General features: G+C 41.3%; 1 protein-coding gene across 2 annotated transcripts; it reads right to left on the bottom strand.

Moving 5' to 3' along the window:
- Positions 1 to 536: 536 nt before the first annotated feature.
- Positions 537 to 27,604, bottom strand: mtrr (5-methyltetrahydrofolate-homocysteine methyltransferase reductase). Of its 2 annotated transcripts, none has more exons than XM_026179423.1 (15): positions 27,396 to 27,604; positions 26,278 to 26,422; positions 25,695 to 25,848; positions 25,405 to 25,522; positions 24,778 to 25,282; positions 24,575 to 24,688; positions 24,313 to 24,469; positions 24,132 to 24,220; positions 22,143 to 22,323; positions 17,511 to 17,553; positions 15,135 to 15,315; positions 14,363 to 14,481; positions 8,287 to 8,379; positions 4,277 to 4,471; positions 537 to 1,579 (listed from the first exon to the last, which is right to left on the bottom strand). In XM_026179423.1, exons 2-15 carry the CDS (start codon positions 26,419 to 26,421, stop codon positions 1,435 to 1,437), a joined length of 2,238 nt encoding a protein of 745 aa, XP_026035208.1. In that variant the 5' UTR covers position 26,422; positions 27,396 to 27,604; the 3' UTR covers positions 537 to 1,434. The 2 variants fall into 2 exon arrangements, with proteins under 2 accessions (XP_026035208.1, XP_026035207.1); XM_026179422.1 differs by lacking the exon at positions 27,396 to 27,604 and adding an exon at positions 26,998 to 27,385.
- Positions 27,605 to 27,680: the final 76 nt, after the last annotated feature.

The raw sequence follows: 27,680 nt of genomic DNA, 5'->3' as shown, positions 1-27,680 counted from the left end.
AAGGACAGCTCCACCTTTGATGACACTGTATTAAACCAATTATTCACTATCAGGGATTGTTTCCTGCCAAAGTAAATGTTGTGTTTTGTGGTTGGAAAAAAAAAAAAGAAAATTAAAAAAAAAAGAAGTAGCGAATGAGTTGTCATCTAAAGCTCAGGCAGTGGTGAAGATTGTAAACATGTTTTTCTTCCCCCCCCCTCCTACAAGAGGATAAATAAAGAAGACCGCTGTTAGAAGATTTAATTCTGAGAAGCCTCTCTCTGGGGTTCTGCGCTGCACTAAGAAGCCTATTGTGAAAAGTCTTCAATTAGCAGAGCAAGCCTTCATCTTCTGACCAAAGTCACCTTGAACAATCAAATTATCTTTAAATTTAAATAAAACAATCGCTCCCAATCAATCGGAGTTCATTAGCGCCATATAATTCCCATTGCCTCTCAAACGCCCCTCCTTTTCATGCACTTCAAACGTACGCGTGTAAGGTCATCTACAAACACACCTGTGGGTGCGCAGCAGAGAGAAACGCGAGACAACAAAGGTTTACTGTGAAATGTCTTTTATTTCCCGATCACACAAAGCACAGATGTGTTTGTTTTACCCACAGTTTGAGAGGTTTTAGTCGGTTTTTCGGGACTTAGAAAAGTTTGCAGTTCGCTGCCTCCAAAGCTGGCACTCTGCTGGGTGTGTGGGGGCAGACAGGCACAAACAAAGTCAGTTAGATAAATTGCTCTAGTCGGGCCTTTGCATTATCATTGAGAATCACGCCCTCTGTGCTTGAGTCTTGACACGCGGTAATGATAAATGACTGAAAATCCTCCCTCATCTCCATGGAGTTAAATTATACAGCTGTCAATCAGCCCTTTTTTAGGATCGCATACATTAAAACCTGCATTTGAAATTTGAGACTTAAGGTAAAATGAAGAAGGCGTAGTAGTTTTGCAAAGAGCAGCCGAACTTTTATACCTGAATGATCATAAACCATTTCCCGTGTGTGTTTTGTTTAACAGCTACAGATTGCTGAGTTGTTTCCATCTACGCAGGAGCGATATCCCGCTCTCGACCCCATCGAAATCACTCCATCACAGCCAACGGAAGTAAATGCCTCTTTTTTTTTCCCAGGCAAGGACAAACGGAGGAGGCTTGTCTACACTAAAAGCATTTCCACACTGCAGGACTAATCTGCAGCACCACTGCCCTGACCAAGGTCATTTCTGTTCAAAAAGCAAAGCCAAAGATGGTGTAGTGAACCGATATCCCCGGGTCAGTGTGGTGCATTCCTTCTTGGCAGCACTGAGTTGTGTAAACTATCTCCAGGCTTCAGCACGACAATTTTATGGTTCTCTGGGTCACAGCTGAGGATGCTGTTTTTTTTTTTTTAAAGAAGGTTTAAGAAAGCCCCGTGAATCCTGCAAAGTGCCCTTATCTAATCATCAACTGTCAGCCCCAGATGTCCTGTAAGTAGCGCTTCTCTTCTCTAAGCCCTGCCAGTCTTTTCATGGCGTCCAGTTGGTCCACCTGCAGCTCCATTTTAATTATTTCCACCAAGGTCTCATTCACGTCTTTAGCCATGTTTTTAGCATCCCTGCAGAAAGGAGAAAAAAAACAACAGTCATTTTAGGCAAAAGAGCAATATAATCAAGCGGCAGGATTTTTATACGTCTATACGCTGCGGCAAGCAATCTTTTAGAAAACCACTGAGCACAGCCGATGCTGGAGTCTATCCTGGAAGGAAATAACTGAAATATCCATCTTGCTGTAGCAGTCGTATTGGGGGAGATTCATCATCCAACTGAGATATTTTCTGACTCTAAAAAATTCCCACACGCCTGACGTTTCAAAAGTCATCTACTCCAAGGTGGGGAAGGGTGAAACATGAGAAAAGGAATGTGGTATGTAGCTACATCATGCATTTATGAGTTGGCATGTTGGTTTTGCGCATGCAATATAAATGATAACATAATGCTCCATTTGAGTGAAGGCAACTGTTGCAAAGATGTCAGAAAAATGATTTTATGTTCTGTTTAAACAAAAAGAAAAAAGAAGACAGACAGTTATCTTTCTTATTAACAAGCCACGTCTATCACTCAGAAAAAAACCTCGTTGTACTTTCATGTCAAAGCAATTCAAAACTAAATTATTAGATTTTCTTGTAGGGTGCTTTATTTGATCCATCGGTGAGCTCATGATGAAGCACCCAAACATTACAGTCGCACTCAAAAGAAATATCTTCAAAGTTAAGAGGAGTAAGAAGTCCTGCGACAGATGGTATTGCTCCCTCAGCGCCCTGATCTCAGCGTCATCAACCGAGTTTGGGATTACACGAAGAGACAACATGAAACAACTGAAACCTCTTCGCAGAGCATGTTCAAAGTGGGAATATTGCACCTTTATTTTGCCTGTAGCTTTCTGCATAAAAGGTACAAAGGCAGAATGGGAAGGCTTTCTTGTTGCTCCTTCAAGCCAGCAGCAGAGGCAAGTGATGGAGCCGAATCGTAGCCTGTGTAAAAGTCAGAGCCGCCGTAGCGGGAAGCCGCCGCCGCCGTGTTAGATGTAACGCCTCTCTGATTCCACAACGTTGCCATACCTTGTAGAAATCACACGTCGGGGTGGTGTGGTTTAGTCTAAACAAGCCAACGTGTCATAAACAGGGGTCTTCTTAAACGCATTAAGGCAGAATTGGTTTAAAAAGAGCTCCTGATTGTAAACCCACATTAGAATCGTGGCAAATTCTCCAGCAGGAGTGAAACAACGTACCTGCCAAACACCTGCGAGTGTTTGCCGTTTACAAGCCAAAAGGTGGTCATATAAAATACAAAGCTTCATTACTTTTTAGTGTGTACATTTTTCTGGATCACTGCATGCTGAGTGGATAAACAAAAAGGACGATTCATATGTGCTTTATGGATTTTATGCTCATTCGCTGCACACTTGCTATCGACCACTCTGAAAGCACCAGATCGAGCTGGATTGTCTTCAGTGACTCAGGAGTCCTTGGCAAAACTGACGAGAAGCCTGCACGCTAACTCAGAAAGCCTGACTCAAATCTTCTGCCTTGTGTTCTGTGTGCGCTGGCACATAGTCAGCCTAACAGAGTTACAGCCTAGATCCCAAATGTTGCCCATATTTCAAAGTTACGCAAAAATTCATTCTGCGAGAAATGATGAACTTGATTATGGTGTTATACGCCACAGTAACTACAGGAACTTTATTTGGAAGCACTGGCTTTATACACAATAAACCACATTCAGAATATATTTCACCACGACTACAACTAAAATGTAACATATAGTTTAACAAATGTGTCGGTCTGCGCACACATTTCCTTTTGGACAGAGAGGGCTTCTCACCAAATATCCCAGCTGCACATCGCTGGAAGCGGATGACATATACATCTGCTGATTGCTGATTGGACGACAAGTGGGCCGGAATAAGTGAGGGATCGACAGCACCACAAACCACAAAAAAACCATCAAAGATCAAAAACACTGCACGAAAAGCGCAGAGTGTGGCGTCACATTCTTTGTTACACTTTTTCACTTCAGCTCTCTGTATGTTATAACTGGCTGAAGGACTGACAACAGCAAAAGCCTTGTATTTTGTACAATGCTTGAACACTGCCTCCATCTGACAACAGTTCTCTGCAGGTAGACGGGACACCCCCGAACTGGCAGACTGTGAACCCTCGCTCTCTCCTGAACCACCCAAACAGTCTAGCTCTCATCGAGCTTTCTCTTACATTAAAAAGTTGAAGTTTCATATGTGCAATTATCCAGTGAGCCAAAAGTTTGGCTTCACAGGATTCACACCTCCGGCTGTGAGCACAGCAGCCTCAGTGACCTTCTTACCAACCTTCTGTTTGTGTGGGTCAGCTTATCAGGAGAAAGCCAGCTTAATGGGAAAGGAGCAGAAATGTCTTGTTTCAGACACTGGCTGCACAAAGGCCTAAAATACAATATTTAAGAAACATTTTGAACTGGAAATAAGCTACTCTAAAATAAAAATACAAAACTGGAAATGTGAAATTTATGAACATCAAACGTGAGCATTGAAAGGAATCTATACTGCAAGGCAAAGCAATGTGACAAAACCAGGCCTAAGTGTTAGAAAGAGGAGCTGTGAGTGAGATGCAGGCTGTGATAAACTTAATAGAAGCGCAGCCGTAACATGATAAAGCCGAACAAGGTGGACGTCAAACAAAACAAAAAACAAAGAAAAGAAAAGAACAACCATCACTCAACACGAATTAAGGGTGAAATAAGATCCAGTGTGCCACTCTTACCCGCAGACATAGAGGTAACCGTTTTGTTTGAGCAGGACGTCAGTGATGTGCTGGCTGTTAAGCAGCAGATTGTGTTGGACATATCTGGGACGTGCGGCTGAGGTGGCGGCGTCCTCGTGCTCCCCGTGGTCCCTGGAGAAACACACCATGAGGTGGCTCAGGATACCTCTGGACACAAAGCCCTCGAGTTCCTCTCTGGGACAAGACAAATTGCAAGCAGAGGTTATTAAAGTTATTCCTGTAATCTTGGACAGTCTGTTCCTCATTTTGTGATGATTAGACTTGTCAAAAGCAGTCGGGAGGCCTCAGTTTTAGCTGCTGGTGCAGAGCGAAGATCAGGCGATACGTGAATGGGAGCAACTGTGAGAGACAGCACTTTTATGTGCTTTTTACAAGAAAAAAACCCCAATTTAATTTAACATTTTTTCATTGGCTGTTTATTCTTTCACATCCAACACTCCCGTGGGATATTTAGCAATGGTTCGCACCATCTCACAAGATCGGAACTACAAACATTTCCTATGAACCAAAAAAAATAAAAAATAAAATACTGTCAAGCTCAACACCGAACACTGATGGACAAAAGGTCTGAGCAAAAATGTGCCAGACAACCACTTTGTCTTCTTTAACAAGAGAAGTTTGAAAAAAAAAAAAAGGATTTCATAAGCAAGGTCGAGTCACTGTTATAAGCATCTTTTTACAATCAATCCTCCCAGTCTGGCAGTGGGGTGTAACCTTGCTCTCTATCTGTGTTTTGCTTGCCAACTACTTCTTCTTCTGCCTCAGTGTTTTTACAGGGCCTGGGGTGCTATTGGAAGGGAAGGCAGGAGGAAGGTGGTGAGGGAGTAAGGTTTATTGTGGCTCAGAGCATCTTGTTTAAAGTTAAGCAGTCGGAATGAGCAGAAACACACACGCAGACACACGCACACAGTCATAACAGCCCCAGCTCCGAGATCAGGGGTGAAGGTCTTTGCCTCGGGGGGGGGTCTGTGTTTTGCAGTAACCCCTAGACTAAAATAAGGCATTTTTTGATAACACAGAGACGCTGTGGTGTGAATACTAAAGGGAGAGGCGAGCGCTGTTGCCCTTTGTTCTATTTGAAATGTCCAGAATTGTTAGTTCTTCTGCAGCGTGTTTACCATCTAACCTTCATTTAGAGATATCATTAAATTAAAAAGAAAAAAAAATTCCTTCGAGGAAAAAATCTTTTGACCAAGATATGTGATTACAAAGTCTGTTTGAACACAGGAGCGACCAGATGAATAACAAGGAGAAGGATTGCCGAGTTTGTTTGTTTGACGTCTGAATATAAATCATCACAGATTGATAACCGTGCGAGCAGAAACCGGCAGATGATAAATGACAGTTGACTTCTTAGAAACACACAACAACCCGGGGTTTTATGAGAGCCAAAACCTGCCAGATTCCTCTGTGTGCTTCGACACGTAACAGCCTGTGGCAATTTCCCGGACCCTGACGTGAACCCAGCGGGCCTTCCAGTCGTGTTTTCCCTACAGCGTGAAATCACACGCCATAAAGAGGCTGAGGCGTCGCAGGGAGGGCGGGGGGAGAGGATAAGTGCGGCAGAGGCGAAAGGGGAGGACAGGTTTGATGTGGCATGCAGGCAGATGAGCATGAATCTCTCGCAGGGATGTTAAGTGCTGCGGCTGATTGAGGCGTGTCACGAGCCTCGTTTGTCTTCTGCATTCAGAGCACGACCGGAGGGGTTGGTCACATCCTACCTTTACATTCTTCTTAATATTTATAAGCATTAAAAGCAGTATATGCTTCAGTTTAAATTTAGACCTGTGATTCTGACAGAGGCAGCTGAACTTTTCTTTTAAAATCTGGGACATTATACAAAAAAAGGAAAAACATTACAGACTATGCTAAGAAGGTTTTTGCATTCCAGGGCAATGCCAGACATCAAATTGCACTTAATTTAAGAGAAATCCAGCAGGGATGAATGCAGGCAGTCAATTCAACTGCAGGCATGTTGTTCTCATTCTGCTAACCTATTTAAATTAAGTACAACGCTTCATGGGTGGCTCATAAAACACAGACTAATCATATTGGTCAACACTGTGGGGGTATTCATCAGAGAAGCCCACACTGTGAGCAAACACTGCCTTCTACCTGGCTGCGAGTTCATATTTAACTATGAGATAGAGGAAACAAAAGCGAACAAACAACATCCTCTGTGATCTATCCTTGTTTGATTAAGGATGCTAATCCTTTCATGCTTTTTAATCCTGCAAAAGAACTCGATCAGCGCACCGGTGTTGAGCACACGCTCACTGCTGGTACTACCAAGAGCTGATCAATTAGTATGGAGTCAGGAGAGAGAAAAGCCAAAACAAACTAATCAGAGCAAAGATCTCCTCTGAGGCTGATGTCAGCTCAGAAATCAAGAGCGGTGGTTTAATATTTAGTACAGTTTAAATGGATCAAACTTAAGGTAACTTAAGATTGGCGTTAAAATACAACCTAGTGCCTGTGTTGAGATGTTCTCAGTGTTTCTACTACCAGTGCCTTCTGGGACCTCCCCTCCTCCAAGGGACTGCTCTCTTCCCACCCAAAAGAAAAAGAAGGTAAAAAGAAACTGAAGGCTTTTTATGTGAAACTGTTTGATTTCAGCACTGTGTCAGAGTCTGTTCTGTCATTTACAGTTGAGCTAGTAACACTCGCCTCCTCTGCTCCCTGTTACCGTGTGTGTGTCCATTTCATTGTTTGCTCCAGTCCAACTCTCCTCACACAACCAAGATAATGTTACTTGAGATGAACAAAGCTCATTACAGGGAGCGGGGGGGGGGCGGTCCTTCAGATCTTAATTTTTTTTAAAGAAAATAAAGGGCGAGAGAGAAGGGGGGGAGGGGGGGGACACAAAAAACAACCCCTTCTTCAGTTAAAAAAAACAAAAACAGAGCCGGGCTGTGATTGAGTAGAACCATTCATTGAGTCTAAATCCATTAGCAAATATTGAATCTGTTTAGGTTTGGCTGTCGACATTTAAAGCCGCTATGCCTAACATAACTGTTGCATTTGGAGGTCTGGGCAGCAGACAAATTAAAGTCTAATACATTTACTTTATTTATCTATTTTTAGCTGTGAATCCTGCACCGTATTTGTTGTGGAAAATATTTAGTATTAAGCTATTAAATGCTTTACCACCACCACATGCTAACTTGCTAACTACATGCTTTTTAAAGCTTTTTACAGCTTTTAAGGCTGTTGAATATAAAAGTGAACCAAAACAGTCAGAATTAGATTTATAGGCTAAAACAATGAATTAAGAGAAGCTAAAAGTGATCCTAATGCTACAGACCCCCTGAGGGAAAACAGTGGATGTTGCCTTTGAAATGGCATTGGAGGGGGAGGGGGGCAAATTGGCAATAACCTGGAGTCTTCCACTAAAGGTTGGATTTCAGTGTAACATGACATTGGTTGTATTTATAACCAGAATACAACCAGTTGAGTGAGTTCTGAGTAGACTTGCTGGGACTGACTGTGTTCACAATCCATTTGCGTTCATAAATTAAATGGTAATTATCCCTAAAACCAACATTAACCACACTATAGATCCCATGTTTTTATAAAATATACCTTTAGTGGAGCTTTAATATTACATATTTTAATGCTTTAATTTTTAAAATATTATTTGGATATTCTAGGAATTTCCAGATAACAGCTATATAAACCAAACCATGTTAAAAGGTCAGAGGATCTTGCAACATTAAGTAAAGTAGCTGCTTATGCATGTTAGTTTTCTTCCCAAACACCCTAGAACATACCCTGAGCATTTAATATACAGATATAGATATATAGAAGTGAATAATAAAACTCACACATTGTACATTCAGACTGCAGTCTTCATTATGCAGGTCACAGATTTTAATACATGGAGAAGTGCAGCAGCAAGGTAAAGAGGGTTATGGAGAGGACTAAATCTGAATCACAAAAGGTATGTGGGTCTGAATGACGACTGAACTGAAAGGAAAAATACACTTTACCGAAACAGGTAGTCTCGGTCTCTGTGGCGGCATCCAAAGAACAGCCAGGTCTCTCCAAATATGGCCTCGGGGTTTGTCTGTCTCTCCTCCTCTCTGAAAGTCAAACAACAGATGTTAGTGGTCAATCAATACAAACAGACACAGGCCCGATGGAGGAGAGTCCTTAGTCACAGCAAAAGGCTAAAGAAGAGATGTGACGCTGTTGAGCACTGTCTGTAATGACAGGAGTGGCACGTGCACAGAGACGACCTGTGTGTTTAAGGAAGGACATTATATGCATTATTAAATTCCACCCGAGCACAGGTTCCATCACAATAAGCAGCTGCTGAAAATGAAACTAGGGCTCAGTGTGTGAGTGTGTACAAGTTTTACTCCTACATTTATGTGTGTCTGTTATTCGGTGCAACAACATAAAAAAAAAACCTGCTCCTGAAAAAGTGATTTCTCTTGTGGCTTTGGAGTTTGGCAAATCTCCCAGAGTCCTTTGCAGGCAACAGCAATGCAGAAACACAAAGCGGCTCTGAGGATGCCGTTATCTGTGCCACACACCTGCCGCAAAGGTGACAGCTCTCTCCCAGATAACAGTTGACCTCCAACCTTTCATGATGCCATCAGTCAGTTGACTGTCTAAAGAGACCGGCATTATCTGTTACCCTAGCTGTGGGTGGGTGATTTGGGGAGGGGCTAGCTGAAGTGACCAACCATGACAAGGGGTTGAGAAATACCACAGAGAGACACTGAGACTGGGCTCTTTGTGCTGCACCGCTGCGCTCCGAGGATACGGTGCCTGTTTCCCTAAATCCCATCCTTTGCTGTTCACAGACAGACTGAATCCTGCTGTGTTTTCCAGCTATCACAAAATGAAAATAGCAGCCAGCTCCTGAGACTAATGGAGGGATATTGTGCTTAAAGAGGTGATAATACTTTTAAATCTGTGCTAATAAGTAATCTAATAAGTATTTCAGCACAAAAAATAAATGACTAACCTCAAAATTAAGACAAAATGAACTACATTTATTGAAATATTTTTAAATGATCTGAATGTTTTGCAAATTTTCACCTACTGGAGACAGTCTGAGTCATCTCACATCTACATCTAAAACTGCAAGATGAGCAGAGACGAAGACTCAGGATGTGGATAAGAAAATCTCCAGGCAAAAGATATTTTTGCATGGAGTTGGAGGCAGTTTTGTGGGCAAGACCTCCATTGAAGGCACAGGTTAGAACTGGACTGGACTGGATATGTTTCATGAGGGAACAATAAATAATCTAGATTGCTTTTGCACAACAACAGCTAATAAGACTCAGGTAACCAAGACGGTTCAAACAGCATGATTCAAACAGCACGATGCAGATGACATAAACAAGGTGGAAACATCTTTGATTGGAAAGGCGAGATGAAATATTCGATATCCACTGCACAAAAACAAAGGTTTAAGTCAAAGCCAGGAAGAATCTAAATTTAGCAGAAGACTGACTGGATTTTATTGTCACTATGCTATTGGATGACAGGTCGCTGAATTGGTTTAAAAAGGTAGAGGACACTTGTATCTGTTTTTTAAAAGATTTGTACTGTTTTAATATAAATTTGAACTCGGCAACACAAAGAAGTCACTTTGGCCTGTAGACCACAAAGAACTCTTAATTACAGTGTTTCCAAACAACACTATGTAAACTGTACATAAAGGTCAGAATCTATGAGTTGCAGGTCTATTAGCCCTCATATTTAATTACAGATTGCATAAAGACAACATAGTGAACACTGAAACTCTGACGTTTTGTTTTTCCTTTTAGAAAACATGCTCATTTTGAATGTGATGCCAGTAATAAATCTCATTAAAAACTCTATTTAGTTATGTTTACCACATTGCAGAAAAGTAACTAAATTTAACACTCTCCAACTGTTTTTTTTACTAAGAAGGCACGCTGCTGAAAAAACATGAAAACCATGGTTCAGCACTTGCTTTGTTAAAATAATTAAAGTATTCCCGAAAAAGTAAAGTGTCTGGATGACAGCATATGCTGCTCCAAAACTTAACTTAGCATTAATGGCGCGCTCACAGATGTGCAAGTTTATAAAGCCATGTGCAATAATGCCCTCCCCCCATACAATCAAAGATGCTCGCATTGAACTGAGTGCCAATAACAAGCCAGATGGTTCGTCTGCTCTTTAGCCTGAAGGACGTGGCGTCCACGATTACCAAAAACAATTTAAGATATTGACTGGCGAGACCACAGGACACTTTTCCACTTCCCCTCAGTCTGTCTTAAATTGACTTGGGTCAATTTCGAAATCTTGTTTATGTATGGATTTCCCTTGGAAGGCACAGATCTAACTTGCAATCCTGGATTCCGTGATAAACTGACACTGAAAAAAGTCTTGTTGGGCCCACGTGGTGATTTTCACAACAGAGATGTGTCTTCAAAGCTGTTCCTGAAGAACAGAAAAATCATGACTGATTGCTCCCTGTATACTGTGATTTTACTGATATGATGTACCACAGATGATGGAGTTCCCAGATTCTACATAACAATACATTTTTTTATCCTGAAATTGCTGAATTATTTGCCCACAAAGTCTTCCAAAGAGCAGTCATACCCTCCTTCTCTTTACTTTGGGAAAAGCAAAATCAATAAATAAACATCTCCATAGGAGTTTCTATTCATTGCCACTCATTTAACTAAAGTGTTGCCAGTTTCTCATTGAGGAATGAAATGTTTATGAAGTGTCTATTTAGGATAACACATCTCTGAATTTCATTTCCTCCATCTCATGTTTTGAAGCATGTTGCTGGCATCTGTGCAGTCTCTGCAGTACACTGAACCAAATAAAGGTTTAAATGACTTGCAAATCATTGCTTTCTGTTTTTATTTACATTTAACACAGCATCCCAGGTTATTCTGGAAATGAGGTTGTATTTTCTGACATTTTCTGACTGGATTACCAGATTCATTACATTTTTTTTTTTTTAAATAATGAAGAGAGTAATCAACTGTTTTGTTGTAGCGCTACAGTAATTAGCAATAGGCAAAAACAAATCAATGCGCAAGTGTGACTGCGAATACTAAAAACAAAGCTTAGCTCTCATTAATTAAATGTAAAGTTGACCAGTAAGTAAGAAAGATTCAGGGAATACATTTGTTTGAACTTTGCGACTGAGACTGGGTAACAGAGCTGTCTGGCTGACTTCATCTGAACGCTCAGATCCCGTCCATTAGCATCCTGGACGAGATTCTTCTGATCTGCAAACAGCCTCAAGTAAACTCATTTTAGTGGGCTCGTCTCTCCTCTCGCCGCCTGCCCTAAAGGGATCAATACCAATATGAAAAACCTGGATTCCATTCTGAGTAGACCACACCGGCGCCTTTCCTTGAATACAAATCACATCACACCACATACCCACACTATAACAGCCTGCAATAAAATCCCAGGGGAATGCAGCATCTACAGAGCACTCCATTTGGGGTCGAAATCAGAGGCGGTTGCCTTTCAGCGCCATTCAGTTGATCAGCAGGAGGGGAAACTGCAAGGGAAGCTGAGGTTAAGGCCTGGTAAACATCACAATTATCTCATATCTTTCATTTTCATCTTTGCAGCTCAATGCGAGTGGCATTGAGTGCATTTTTACATTCTAAAAATACAAAAGAGCCAAAAAACAACAACAGCTTGAGACTTAATCACTGACATTGCATTGCAGAATTACAATATACATCCAAAGTGATGAATTCAAAATGTTTTCATAATACGGAAGCAAGATGCTTAAGCTGCCTAATTGTAGTCAGCTTTCTGTTTGAACTGATAAATGGAAGCTAAATATTTGCTCACACAAAAACACAAACTTTAATACAAATTGTTGTATTGAATGTACCAAATATGCCTACTGGTGCACCTAAAACTGAGGAAAAAAGATTCTTTTTTTTCCACTCCAAAAGAAAAACTTGTTATGTTATGGCTTCTAAGAGGATTAAGGCAAACCACTCACTTAAAATACAATATTTGTTTAACTGTCACTGCTCCCAGCTAAACTGAAAGACGCTGAAAATCACATTCTCCATAAAATCCTTCCACGAACACAACAGCAATCAATACCAGACTACTGGAGGCCCTTATTAAAATCTCCTGGTACCACCAAGTGAGCCTCTGACCTTTAGAGACTCTTCTTCTACTTGTTACCAGTGCTACAAACCCGTACAAAGTACTTTTGAAAACAGCCATCGATTAACAGTGGGGGCGAACGAGGGGAGAGGTAGGAAGATCGAAGTGTCCCCGTGTTGTTTTGTTGCTAACAGGGCCCTTCTCGGGCCTCGAGGCAGATACGGCGTCCCGTTGACAAACTGGTGATTGTTATCTCCTATCAGAGTGCAGCGTCAGCCGCCGAGGCTTTGTTTGGAATCTCAAGATAGATTGTGCACAATGCCGCGCACCGCGACAGGTTTTTACAATCCTCGAGCAGAATACGCAGCTGGCAGGGGAGAAGATGAGAGACGCAGACGAGGAGAAGCGACTGTCGAGACAGCTGGGATGAATTGATTCACGTGGGCTTATGCTGGAACAGTCAAGAGCTGCGTGATATAAAAAAAGAAAAGAAAAATAACAAAAAAACAAACAAACAAGTCTTTAAACTGAACTTTAAGGACATATTTGATTAGGAGGCTGAGCGTTATGAACACGCAGCCTTGTAAAAATCAATCAAAATCCTCGTCCGCTGCTGTAATAAAACACTCGAATGTGCTTTTTTTAGAGATTTACATTTTGGAGAGCAATATTTGGCCTCTGCTGTAAGGATGAAAGTAAGACTAATATGTTCATATCAGTGCCTTACATCAGAGCACTGTCCCTCTGGCTGAGCCTTTATCATTAAGAAGAAGAGCCTGCCTGTGAGTGCTGCGACCAGGTCAGTCAGAAAATGTGCTATCTTCATCGCTCCATCCCACAGGCACTAGCAAAGCATCACCCGAGATGACCACTCATCTTTCCCCGAATCTTTGCGGCAGACAATCCACCGCTGCCATCACTTCAGCCGGTCACCTCTCAGAGCAATCACGCGCGGACACCACCCGCCACTACAGAGCAGACATCCGGGGGATTTAGAGACAATTGGAGTTGACTGGGGCACAACCTCATTTACACAAAGCCACCCAAGAGTTAGACATGTCAGTCTGACTAAAAAGGCTTACTGCGCTTTCTGACAATTCATGGTGGCTATAAGCCTGGTTCAACACACAGCCATCAGCCCGGATCACATTAAATCCTTCTGACAGGTCATCTTCTCGCAATCTCGATTTAGCCATCAATTCAGACAATTAAACAAAATGTCACGTCTTCCTCTAATTGAGAGCACTCTTCAATCACAGACGTACAATGCAGCGATGGTTTAACTAGCTGGAGAGAACTACTGCCTACTAAGCTAACAGTCAATATCCTCCAATCACCTCTTTGGCAATTACAAGCAATGATTTGCTCCAACATGACCACCACCTACTGGAGAATTTACTTTGAAATCAATATCACTCCACGTGCTGCTTTAACTCTTGGCCCTTTATTACAGAAGTCATAAATTTGTGCATCAGAGAAAGTGTAATTTATTCCTGGAGAGATAAGTAAAGCACCTGACATAATCCCTGACGTGATCGCAGCCCTCGCTGCGAGATTTATTATGGCTTATGTGATGTACATGACGTGGTCTTTTTACCGGCTTTGAGAAGGGTCTCATTTAATTGTCTCTGCAGATTACTAGAAAATATGCACAGATGATGAGCACTTAACATCACTTCAACATTGTGAATATTCATTAAAGGCTGCGTAATTTCAGCTGGAAATGTGTGTGCGACACTTCGCACAAATCAGCACATAACCCGATGCTTGACACGGACATTTCGCTGACCCGCTTCAGCTGCGATTTTTGGCGCCGATTCAAGTGCATTATTACATGTACTTGAATCCTCTTGACGGAAACATTTCCAAAATGGGAGATCTCAAAATATGCAATGAGCCTCTTATTTGGGGAAAAAAGTCACTTGTGTTGCAAGCTGATATTCTATTGTGCGCTTAAAAAAAAAAAACACATAAGCGTACCTTTGCTGGAGGAAGCCAATGAATGGAGCGACTCCGGTGCCTGGGCCAACCATGATGAAGGGCACTGATGGATCAGGGGGAAGCCGAAAAGACGCGTTGGGTTTCAAACTCACATGGATCTAGCATCAAAGGACATTAGAGCGCATTTACAATAATTAGAGTAATTACAACAATGCCAAGGAGCCGCTGTGGGCTTGCCAATCGATTCATTGATGTACTTCTTACTCTAAGATATACTAATGAGAAAACTCATGCGCTGCAATTGAAATCCATAGGGTATGTGGTAGGGAAGACTGCTTCCTCTAAGTTAAACTACTTTACTTTAATTAACCACACACAACTGGCTCAAAGCTCACTCTCTTTACATGTCTGAGCTAGTAAAGCCGAGTTTTCAGAGAAACATAAAACACGTAGTGGAAGCTGTCTGAATCCCTAACGCCCAGCACAGCACAATTTCAAGCCGTTTCAACTCTTGCTTCCCACCCCTTCTAGTACCTCTTGAACTGTAATACTAGAAGGAGAATGGGGCAGTCAACCTCTTTTGCTATTTTACTGGAAAAATCGAAACAAAGACAAAGTAAGGCCCAGTAAAGTGTAGCAAGATTTCAACCTAGCCAGAAGGGTACATCTATTTTTTCTCACCCTATGAGCGTTTTCTTGCAACTCCTACAGCGCTTGTACCAGCAAATATGAGCACTTAGAAATTTATCAGCCAAGACCACAAATGTGCACAATCTACTTTCAGCTTTTTTTACCCCAGTCTACTCATTACCTTTGGCAGTGCTGGGCTGCTGGACGAATCAGCCTTCCCAGGGAAAACCAGGCCAGGATTGATGAGGTCAAACAGCCAGCCAGTACACAAGCCTCGCCTCCCCGCGGGCCGGCCGGAGCATGCTGGGATCTCTACCACGTTGAAGACAAAATGAAGCTTTCCTGGGTGTCTAAGACGAGAGCTACAGAGATGGCACCACAGATGGTTTGAGATGGAAAAAGGCAGAGACAGGGGGGAAACATCAGCATGTGAGAGTGTGTGTGCAAGGTATACAGACAGTGACAAGCAGGGAGGAAGTGAAAACAGAGTGAAACACAGAGAGGCACAGGGAGAGCAGAAAATTGGGAAAGATTATTTTAGGCCAATTACTTCAGCATGGCCGTTACTTACAGCTACCCATTTCGAACAATTTCAGCTGTTTAGTGATATCTCAGGCACAACAAGTGGTAAAATGACTCAGTTTGGAGGAAGCCTCACAGAGCTTTCACCCACTGTATCTAGTAGTGTTTTTTTGGATCCTACGCTTGAGATTGACATCATACTGTGTATTAGCCTCCTAATAAACACGTATGTGTACATATTTTCTTAAAATCAAACCAGAATGTGATTTCTGCTTCTCAAAGAATAAAAGCTTCTGTCTTATTTGCCTCGATAAAGATGCCTCTCTATTCACTGTCGGCTAGAGCACTCTCGCACACTCTTATCCTTCGCTCTCCGGTTCCTGTGGGCCACTGGAGACCTCTATTGACCACAGCATCAATAATGCAGGTCTCTAATGTCTCTGCACCATCTGATAAACTACAGCCACTCTCTCCTGTCCATTTCCCATCTCTCTTCGCGCGTGCACACACACACACACACACACACAAGCAGCTAAGGGAGAGACTAATGAGAGGAGCGGAGACGTTTTGACATTGCGTTAGATGTTGCTGTTCAACATGAGTCTCAAAGCAAACCTAATGGGCAATAGCTTAAAAGGGAGCGCAAATCAATGACTAGCTAAGTGAGGAAAAAAGAAGGAACACTTGGCCTATTTAAACTAAGCACAGCTAGCTAAAGTCTATGCAATATTTAAAGTCCGTTCATTTATGCAATTTCTTCCTATCAATGAAATCTACAAACAGCCATTCAAACGAATGTATACCACATAATGTGCACGTCTGGCAAAAGGAGTCCAAAACAAGCTTCACACAGATACGAAAAACTTACATAAAGTGTCTTACTAAAGTGTCACGCTGCCAATTGCCACCAGAAGAGCTTCGCTGTGCCATGGCACGAATTCTCTGAAACTCTACTGGAGAGATGAAACACACTTCTTCCAAAGATACTCCCACATTTGGTGATGGAGACTGCATCTAACACGCTGAACCCAAAATCTTCCAAAAGGTGTATATCTGGCTTGAAATATTGCAGCTACAAAGGCCACACCATATGATTCATATAATTTTCATGCTCTATGTCCCCTTGTGCCCCAAGGAGGAGAGACTGTCATGCTGCAAGAAACAACCCATACCAGGTAAGAAATATTTCTTCACTAGAGGTGGTCACTCATAGCCAACACAATGCCCTGCACACAACATAGCACGCCCCTGGACGCCCTTGCTGTAGGTATAAATGTTCAGGTTTTTCCTTTAATTTGTCACCCTACACAATTCAAATGACTATTACTTTTTAAAGTTCTTTCTAAGTACCTCAACAAATCAGATTTTATATTAATGCCAGATTTTATTAAGTTAACAGAGCTTCTCTCTCATGTTATTAACTCCCACTCCCTCTCCTTAACGCTCTTAATGTCCGATAATTTGAAAGCTCAATCCACCCCGTGAAGGGATTGGCAAAATAGCAGATCTCCAGTGGATGCTGTTGCATTTCCCAGCTGCCAACAGAGCAAAATCAATATTTTATCATGCAAACCCAAACTCTCTTGTCCAGCGGTGCCTAATAAACAAACCTGGGCATTCAGTGATATATCATGATGCATGCGTAGGAATAAAACAGCAACAAGACTTTCAAAACAAAGTTAGGCAGCTATGAGACCAAACAACACACACACACAAATGGATTTCTATTATACTTGTGTAACGCAGTATTCATGCACAGCCATGTAAAATGTATATGAAATCAGGATACCATATTTACTTTACGCACCACCACCACCACACACACCCCACGCCCCAACGAAACTGTTCAGCATTAATCCAGCCCCAAACCAAACAGGATAGTTCTGTTGTGCAGAAAGAAAACACCAGCTAGCGTTTAAAGATTTAGTCTTCCAAGACCACTGAGAATAAAACAGACATACTTGGGTGATAAAGCACACTTGTGCAGCTCTACAGTACAAAGCGTATTCTTCAGTGTAATTTTCTGTCACCTTACCTGGCTGCTGAATAAGGCCGGGGTTGCAGTTTTGGCAAATGCTCTGAAAGGCAAGCACAAATGTCAATCACTGCGCTGTCTTGCTAAGATTTGGTTACGCAGTCAATCACCACAGAGAGGAGACGAATTATGTGAAAGTCATTTCGGTCCATTGAAACGTCCTACCTACCAATCTATCCTCAGTAACCCCCCACCCAGGTTACAGTCTTGTTTCTAGGACACACTTCTATATTTATGAAATTACAAACTCAGGGTTATAGAATCCCAAGTGTCCAGATGTGGCGCCAGTAGGAAACAGATTGCTTATGCAGACCTTATTTCAATGCCAGCCATGAAGGTGCCCTCTTTTGGGTAATATGTCGCACACATTGTATATGCGAGGAGGTGTCAGTTACATCGAGAAAACTTTTTTTTAAGAGTTTGAGATAACTTTTTTACCTGACAGCAACAAGATATGCCATTCTCTATCCAGTGCCCAGCACCACTGATTAGACGCTGGCAAAGAGAGAGATTGAGAGTTGTGCGACGTGCTTGCTGTGCACTCGCTACATTTTATTTGTATCTCGGTGATAGATGAAGCCGGACAAGTAAAGCACCACCATATGTACCAGCTGAGGCTGTACAATAACACATTTTTCTGCTAAATTGCCAGAGAAACAAACAGCTGGTCTAAATCTGCTCTCTCCTCTCTTTCTGGATTTCTCTGACATCTAAACAGCTCAGAGGTTTCAGAGAGACAGCTCCGCACTTTGACGTCCATTTCATCTCTTTGCGCTGAGATATTTCAAACAAACGCAAAGGCTTTGCTGAAACAGCAGTTAGCTACTAATAATTTATCCACATACCCTCAGACACTGAAAAGACCAACAAAACTGAAAAATAAAAACAGGGCCAGGGGCTAACATCAGTTTTAGACAGTAAAGAACAGTCGGCTAATAAAATAAACTAAATAAAAGCAATGCACATGTTTTTTAATACATTTCCTAAGAAAATAAAGATATTTAATACTTGGTTGCGATTGGGTTTTTAACCACTTTAAGTACAGTGAGTACAGTGAAGTCGTTGTCATGTTTGGGAGCCCAGTTTGGGATGATTTGAGTTTGTAACATTGTGTTATCCTGCTGGAGCAACAATAAGAAGATGGGTACACTGTGTTCATAAAGGGACAGACATGTTCAGCAACAATACTCAGGTAGGCTGTGCTGTTCAAACAATGCTCAGTTGGTGCTTAGGGGTCCAAAGTGTGCCAAGAAAATATCCCCCACACCACTACAACACCTCCAGTAGGGTAACCAGCACCCCAAAGGCAAGATGGATCTATACTTTCATGTCGTTTACACTAAATTAAATCCGAATGCTGCAGCAGAAATTAAGATTCATCAAACCAGGCAATGTTTTTTCCAATTTTGGGGAGCCTGAAAACCGCACCCTCAGTTTCTTGTTCTTAGCTCCCAGAAGTGGCAGCCAGTGTGGTCTTCTGCCGCTATAGCCCATCTGTATTGTAACTGTTTCATGACCTGCCATCTTAGTGAAGCATTGAATTATTTCCACTATCACAGAAAATCAGATGTGTAAAGAAAACCTGGAAGATTAGGTTAAAAAGAGTATTTTATGGGGAAAACATATTCTTTTCTTTGATGTAAATTTAACTGAAATGGCAGTTTTGCATGTCAGTATTTGAAAAGCTGCATAAATATACTCAATAAAGAGATTCCTTGTTATATATTTGAAGTCGGAGAAATAGCAGTGTCTTGTATTTCTCTTTGAGATGCCTCCAATATCCAGCACGACTCATAATATTAAAACTAGCCGGAGCAAAGAGGACTTATATTCTGAAAGAAGTCCAAATGTTTCAGACTTAGAGGCTTAAAATGTATTAACGTATCACAAGGTGAGCCAAGATTACAGGACGGCCTTGTTTAGTTGTAATCAATGTGCATGTACTGGAGATACAACCCTCAGTGAATCATCTGTAAATAAATCTTTAGAGATAATTAGAGTAGCTCTAATTATTTATTATTTATTTCTTTATTCAGCGTAGCGCTGCACCAGAATGGATAAATAAATCGTTCCTGTTTTTAAAGTTTCTCAAAAACCAACAGTGAGTTGCTGCTTAATGGGACAAATCCTCACATACAAAATATCTGAGGATCCTTTCAGTCGGTGCAAGTGTACACCTCTCCATCAGAGGGTGTATCGTGTATGTTAGCGCTATCCTCCACAGCTGTGCAGAGCTTGAGTTGCTGCCTTTCTATCACAGAGTGACAGCACATGTCTGAATCAGAGGACAATCAATCCATCATCTCGCATCACTGCGCTGCAATGATACTGGTGGTAGATACAGAGGATGGATCACTTTTAAAACCCTCTGAATGCAAAGCTTTTTTGTCGCAGTCAGTGGCTTGAAGATACATTTTTAAATATGTAATCCAAAAAAGGCTTAAGAAAAGAAAAAAAAAAAAAAGCACAGTCCCAAGATCCCCACTATGTTTTCAGCGGTATCATCGATCATAGTGCACAACAATATAATCTATTTCATCTCAAAAGTCTCTGTGCTGCAATTTATATGCAGAGGTACCATTTTAGTAGAATAAATGAGATAGAAATGTGGTTGCACATAAAAGTATATACTTCTCGAGATTTATGGAGAGTTTCTTTGGCTGTGCATGGAATTAGAGAAGTTGTTAGCATTAAGGCGTTAAGTGAAATTCTCCTCAGGAAGGTTTTTGCAGCTTTTAATAGCCTGCAAATGCTAATTTCAAGTTATTTCTGAACGAAGGACCTGCTAGCTCATGGTTTTCCGAAACCATTTAAACATTTTCTGTGGCGTTTTTATTGCGACTTAAGTGAATAAAGTGGGAATAGAAGTGATAAGCAATCAGTTCTCTGTGGCCAAGAAATTTCATTTTAAATTTAATGCTTTTCCTCAAAACAGAAGGGCCAATAACCTCTTGGGATACAGACATATTCCCTTTACTTTACTTTAGTGAGGATTATTTTGTTCTGCAAGTTTAAGTCCAGCAAAAAAGTAAAAGAATAGAAAAGAAAACTGCACCTTGGTACGATTTCATTTGAGGTCTGCTGTAAAGTAATTGAAAAAGATGCTCATGGACAGCATTCAGTTCCCAGGGGCTTTGACCCCAAAGTTTTTATCTAACACTCTGTACGAATCAATGAACTATCAACACGACATCTGGCTCTGAAAAGTGGGCATCTTTCTCAATTTAGACCCAGCATCTACTTTTGTAACCAGCCTGCACTTGGCCAAAGACATGTGGGTCCAGAGACATCTCTCCTCATTATTTACACTTAGTGTAAATCAGCCTAAACCCTAATCAGCAAATGCCTCCCCTTCAGTTGAGGTAATGAACCAAGAACACTGCAAAAATACAGCAGTGTACTTTAACAGCGACACCCTGAGTCAGAGTTTACCATTAACCTATGATCCAAACTGACCCTGTGCATTCGTGTCCTTGCAAAGCTCAGTGGTTTACCAGTATACCAAATAACAGCTGCTGCCCTGAGGGGTCTGCAACGCCGCATTCTTCACGAGGGCACGGTTGTCCCCGTTGCCAATTTCTGCATCAGTTCACCAGAGTAAAAGGTGCTGTGGTTGGCAAGTAGGCCTAAAATAGCTGACATTGGGGTAGGCCAGGAGCTGTGACACAGCTGTTTTAGAGGACAGCTCAACTTGTATATGAAGCTGTAGCCAACTAATTTCACTGTCTGCTAAGTTTCAGTCAAAGCTTATTAGATCTATACTGAATGAATGACCAGCCAACTATCTTAATGAGCTGAAAGGAAAATGTTAGTTTCTTACCAACAGTTCACACCAAGGGTCAAAAAAAAGGAGACGATAGGTGGCAGACAGCAGGGGGAAAAAAATCATCAATATTATTAGCACAATGCGAGATCATGGATAAACTTCAAAATATATATCTTGACTTGATATATATCGTTATATTTACAAAAAACTGGAAACAAAACAATATTGGAGCTGCAGATTTTAAAATGAGACGAGGAAGTGAGCGTTGACCCTTTGGGGAGCCTCTTGATGCCCTCTCTCTGACTGTTAGGTATAATTAAATGCTCTGACCAAATCAACCATGAGCCTGTGCTCACAGAACAGGGCTTTACTAAGGCTACAGTGACCCCTACTGGATGAAAATGATCCAGTCAGACAAACTGAATCACAAAAGACAGAAGGCAGGCGCGACAATAACACGAGGTGTTATTAAAAGTGAAATAAATAGTTCTCAAACAAATAATTCCACTGACACTTAGTGCGGGTGCAGTCAAAATCCCACTCTCACGTCAATCACTGTAATTCTCCTTCTCTTTAAAGCAAATTGAAAACTTGTTTTAATTAAACATGCAAGTTTGAAAAAAAATGCAATGATTTTTTTGAAGACACTGGAAAAATCCAAAACATAAAATACACTTATCTATGATAATAGGTCAAAATTATGACTAAAACTGATTTTTATCACACTGTGTATTTTAGAGAGACTTTCAGAATCCCCATTAAAACCTGGAAAAGATCACTTTATCAATGATGATTATACGCTCTGTTAGTCGGTGGAAAAAAACAGAAATTTTCTGTCTGAATGAGCTAAGAGGTGGGAGTCTGACCTATAAGGAGGCTGAGAGGAGGTGAGCAGGATGGGAAGGCTGTAAGAAGCTCCAAAACGCTGAGGCTCGGGTCTCTCACATACAGGTTGTAGTCTGCAGCACCTTGTTTACTGCAGAGCTCCTGCAGTCTCCTCCTCTGCACGCTGTCCCCTGTATGCTCCACCAGAGCTCGCAGAAACGCCTGACAGAGACACAGAAATCAGATGCGCTGTCACCCGAAGCTGTTCTGCACCTCCGTCAGCCACAATTGTCGTGACTTTTACAAAAAGGAGAGCCAGCCACACTGTACACAAAGTCTGAAATCTAAACAGGTAGACCCTGACTCCAACCCCATTATGTAGTACAGCTATTTTAATATGCACAAAGCCATTTCTTCCACTACAAAATTATAATTTTCTTTTTTATATAAAAAAGAGAAAAAAAGGCCTTTAAGACGACTGAGAAACTAGCAGAGGCGAAGAAGCAATCTTTTAATTCTCAAACAAAGTCCTAAAAATCGATTAATGCAATCAATTACCCAGTTACATTTGCAGAGGCCATGCTGCGGTTTAATCGGCATTTCATTCGTTTCATTAGCAACTGCTTGTTATTTTTATTGTAGGCAGCAATTAAAATAAAAAGATTAAAGGGATCACAAAGAAACATTAAAACGCTTCTGCTTAAAATTTAGTCTGCAACCATGAATCAATCAGATGCTGTAATCTGAACTTTAAGTATTTGTCAAGAAGTGCTCTGTATAATCTCAGTGATTCATTACAGCTTTGACTGCATGTATGCAAAGATTTGTGGCACGTTCTTCACTGCACTGGATCGAGTGTAACATTTTTCTCAGCAGAATTGGAGAATCGGGATGTACAGCTATATCTCCCTGTGTTTGATGCTGCTACACATAAGACTGGGAAGTCTCATTGCCAAAGAACCAGAGGTTATTATCTTTCCTGATCCTAAAAAAAAAAGTGAAGCTTAAAAATTGCTGGCTTTAGTGAAACAGCTGAAGTGCATTACACAGGCAGGTGTTGTAAAATAAAACATTTACTGTCTTGTAAGTCTTTAAACAACACAGTGGCAGGGGAAAAAAATCTATTTCTGTGCAGGAATTTAATAGAGGAAGCTGTGAACAAAACGTCTATAAAGACTTCTGAGGGAACTGAACTGAGTGAAGCCGTTAACGTTTAAATGTTCTACATCTTTCTGACACTTTATCAATTTTTTGGGTGCAGTTCAAAAAGAGTCTTTAAATAAAATCCAAGCAGAATTCAATATATAATGGCTCGCTAACTTAATTCATGATTATGACAAAGCAACTTTTTATTGCACAGGGTTTTATAAGCGTGTCAGATATTTTGAAATGCTTAACGAGAAAAAGGAACCCATCCGTCTTTTTTCTTCCACTTATCCTATTCTGGGTTGCAAGATGGAGCAGTGGAGCCTATGCCAGATATCAAAAGGAAGAGGCGGGGCTGCTAGTTGCCAGTCTGTTGCAGGGCTAACACATAACACCTACAGTCAGTTTAGAATCATCAGATAACCTAAAATCTCTTTAGATGCCTTTAGACTGTGGGAGGAAGCTGGAGTACCTGGAGAGCGAGCATGCAAACTCAGACCCAAGACCTTCTTGCTGTGAGGTGACAATACGCACCAAATGTGAACTTAATTTTAACGTTTCAACAGAGGGATCACGGAGGTTAAATGATTATTTCAGCTTTGGACCAGGACTTAGTAAATCCAGCCTTGCCTGAGCGTATTAAACCAAACTATACAAACACCTGCAAATCTTCTGGGTCCAGACCCGCTGCTGACTCACACTACTCGACACATTTTTCTCCCAGCTTTGACACAACAAATAAAAACAACGTGCAGGTAGCGGTGTCAGAAAGACACATTCCCTTTATTATGCTAAGACAGTAAAATAACAAGCAGATTGTCACATGAAAAAGTGACTTTGTTTATGCAGCAAGTAGCTGCAAAGCAATATAGGGAAAATGGTACCTTCTTAGGAACACTTCTGATCTCCAGACACCATGTGAGCAAAAACAGGAGAGAAACATTCTGTGGGATGTAGGGTGGCACCTGGGCACCTTTAAGAGGGGAAGAAGGAAAATTAAAAGGATGAGCTTAATGGGGTCCATATTGTGTGTTATTTTCAAGAATGTACCAGTTGTAGTATTACCTTTTTTCTTAGTGTCTTTTTGCAGAGAAATATTGACATGGTGGTTCCTTTGGCTGTGAAGGCCCAGCCTGTGGAGCATGTGGTCCACGTCTGCGGCCCTGTTTGGGCAGAACACATCAAAGGAATCCCCTGGTTGATAAGCCAACACTGGGTAAGCCTGAGAATGGAAAAAAAGAAACTTACAACACTGAACTTGCAATCTAAATCTTTACTGGGGATTAATTAAAGCTTCATTTAAATGAGCATCTTTTCTCATGCTTACAGAGATCTCCAGTTCCAGGAGAAGTGCTGTCTTGACTGCATCTCCACTGGTCAGTTGAACTGCCTTGGATATAGGCACCTGATGAAGAGCCTCTTTGTTTAATGGCCCCACAATCTAAAAATATATATAAATAAAAAATTAGTGGCCAGTGAAGGAGGAAACATGGGCTAAATCCAAGTTCTAGCAGCAAGAACATCCATCACCTCTTCCATAGTGTCCACCTCCTGAAGAGAAACATCTAGATAGGTAGGAGGCAGAGCAGGAACATTGAGCGAGGACTCAGACAGGGGTGGCATGGAGCATGACAGTGAATGTGCCAGTGCAACGTGGGGAACTCCAGTTTCCTCTGTGTGTGTTTTTGATGCTGATGTGGAAACACTGGCAGCGTCACCAGACTGGGATGCCAACCCAGGGCTCCCCGCAGGAGAAGCTGGCTTGAGATCAGAAGCGGCAGAAACTGAAGATGAAGCAACAGATGCAAATTTGGAGTCCGCGGGTACAGATGCTCTGACTGACTCGCAGTTCTGCTGGTCAGCGATGCTTAAGAGGTTCAGTTGGACATCTGGAACTGATGAATCTGGAGTTTCTTTGGTTGAATCCTCTGGGCTCTCTTTCAAGTGAGCTGTCCCAACAGAAGCCATTTTTGATAAGGATTCTTTGATAGCTTTCCACAGTCCCCCAAGCCAGGGATCCACAACCAACTCCAGCCTAGAGAGAACAAAGTTCACAAATGACAGCAGCATAAACAAAAGAAAACAAATATGGGTTTAATGTGTCTGCATGTGCTCTTAAAGATGGATGTTTACATTCTCTTTCTCTGCAAAACTTACCCTATACCATCATCTGCATAACCCGTAGCATAGAATTGCTTGGCTCCGAGTTCTTGTAGACGGCGCTCAATGGTCTTGCCACAGTTGCAGAAATTTGCATAATTTGTGTCTCCTAAAGCTGGAGCAGACAGAGGGAAACAGATTGAGACTCTCCAGCAACTGTTCAGAAAGTAAACAGTGCAATGCTCTGCATCGTGATGATATATACAAACATGTTTTTCAAATTAAACTCCCATACGGACAGATGAGCTACAAGGAGCGCTACCACAGACCCTTATAAAAGAATTTACCTAAAAGTGCATAAGAAAGGTGCTTATAGTGGTCAGTGGAGAGGGTCTTCCTCTTGATGCGCTTTACAAATTTTAAGGCATTATCCGGCGGTTCCCCATCTCCAGTAGTAGAAACAACAAAGACCACTGGGGCACTCTCCTTCTCCAAATTGTACTGGAACCAGTTATGTGAATGACGAGAGAAACACAACCATCAGTCAGCATCATATTTATTAAAATGTTGTTGATGTGTTGTTTGGTATCATTTTTCTTATATTAAACTTTTTTAAACTATCGCTGAACTGAGGGCGACTTGGTAAATATTTTACTTTATACAGATATGTACTTCACCTAAAGTGATTGTATTTGTTTTATTGACATATTTATGTTGTTAATTGTTGTTGATATTTATGCTTTTATGGTGTTAGAGCCTTCATGTGTTAATCTTTTTCTACCATTCCCAAACTGGTGCCTTTATGGTAAAAATTCCCTTTATACAGATGCTAATAAAGCAAAGAAGAAAGGGACAATATCTTCATTATTTGGGAAAAGTACATCACAACACACGACTAAGATCGCTACATAAATGAAAACTAGAATGTACCTTCTCGTTCTCATTCAAGCAACTGAGATCAGCAACCAGCCCGTGCTCCTCCGCCTCCTCGGCTATCCCTTCTGCTATGGACTGGGCTTGGCCCTTCTGAGACCCATACAGGACCACAAACCGAGGCTTCACTTCACAGGGCATGCTAGAAAATCCATACAGAAACGAGGTCATTTGTGCAGTGTGTTTATAACTACATGACATTTTATAATTAACAATTTTCACAGTAGACCATGGCTGCTCTGATCGTGTGTCTCAGCAAGGACTTAGTGCACACAACCAGGAGGCTAATGCTGATTCATTTTTATGTTTACAAACTTGCTATGTCCACTCGGGTGTGAAGGGTTGTCAGCGCAAGCATGATGCCAAAATTATGTAAAACAAAGATCAAGCAACAGATGCAAATATATCATTACTCATACCTAGTACTAAGAAGTCGATTTGCTACCTATGCTTACCTATGTTACCACAGCGTACAAAGGAAATCAAAGGAAGTGTTTGTAGACCGGCTCTAACTGCATATCTAGCGTATTAATGTAGTTCTGATCACAAACATTTGTGCTTGTAATCTGTGGTAAACATACAGAGGCGCATACAGTAATTTCAAAGATACATCAACACATAGATGGACTTAGTGGACATGACAGTGACCGTAATATTTTATTTTTTCTAAAGGTAAGGAAAGAAAAACAGGTAGTCTTTACAGGTGTTTTGGCTTACCAACATCCGTGAACATTTGACAGGTGACAGACAGACTGCCACAGAACAACCTTCGTAGCTTTCGCAGCCCTGGACACCACCATCAAGTAACCGGACGTTACGTCATTTCTTGACGTTTAGAGAAGTTACCATAATAGTGCACGTGGGTATTAGCGTGCTGTTTCATACGTTTCATGCATTTCCGTGAAAAGCAGCGGATTTACATTGATAGCAAAGTTACAAGTTTCGCTAAAAGTTAGTTAGAGGCGACAGCTAACAACTTAATTCTGACACATCGCATTTAGGTCACGTTGTCAAAGTATAAGTCCCGTCTTTAAAACACGAATCTTTGTGAAATATGCTTATATGGAATTAAAATCAGATATATCTAGTGTATTCAGTTCTCTGTGGGTGTTTACCTTTACAAAAGTGCGGTGAAAATCATACAGTAATATGTCCTGCCCTTCCCATGGAATTTTATAATATTGTCACTGCAATTCACGCGAGACCAGGTCACAGACTGAGATTGAACGAGATCGGGCGAAACCATATTGTAAAAAAGTGTCTTTTTACTTTAATTCTTACAATATTCTAAGTGCGATGAGGCGATAATTTTTTTTTAAGAATATGTATAAACTTTTTAAATTTCTTAATGCTATCTTATAAAGAAAGAGATTACAACTATGTTATAGGATACACTGAGC

This window comes from Astatotilapia calliptera, chromosome 9 (assembly GCF_900246225.1).
Source record: "Astatotilapia calliptera chromosome 9, fAstCal1.2, whole genome shotgun sequence".
NCBI classification, from domain to species: Eukaryota; Metazoa; Chordata; class Actinopteri; order Cichliformes; family Cichlidae; genus Astatotilapia; species Astatotilapia calliptera.
This window is presented reverse-complemented; position numbering and strand designations above follow the sequence as displayed.

What these genes read in the sequence shown, in the direction of transcription:
- mtrr (XM_026179422.1), bottom strand. Translation starts at nt 27,080, where the DNA reads ATGGTGGTGTCCAGGGCTGCGAAAGCTACGAAGGTTGTTCTGTGGCAG. An exon ending in CCTTTCTTATGCACTTTTAG is followed by an intron (nt 25,523 to 25,694) that starts GTAAATTCTTTT and finishes TGTCTGCTCCAG; the next exon opens with CTTTAGGAGACACAAATTAT. An exon ending in TCCTGGAACTGGAGATCTCT is followed by an intron (nt 24,470 to 24,574) that starts GTAAGCATGAGA and finishes TTCCATTCTCAG; the next exon opens with GCTTACCCAGTGTTGGCTTA.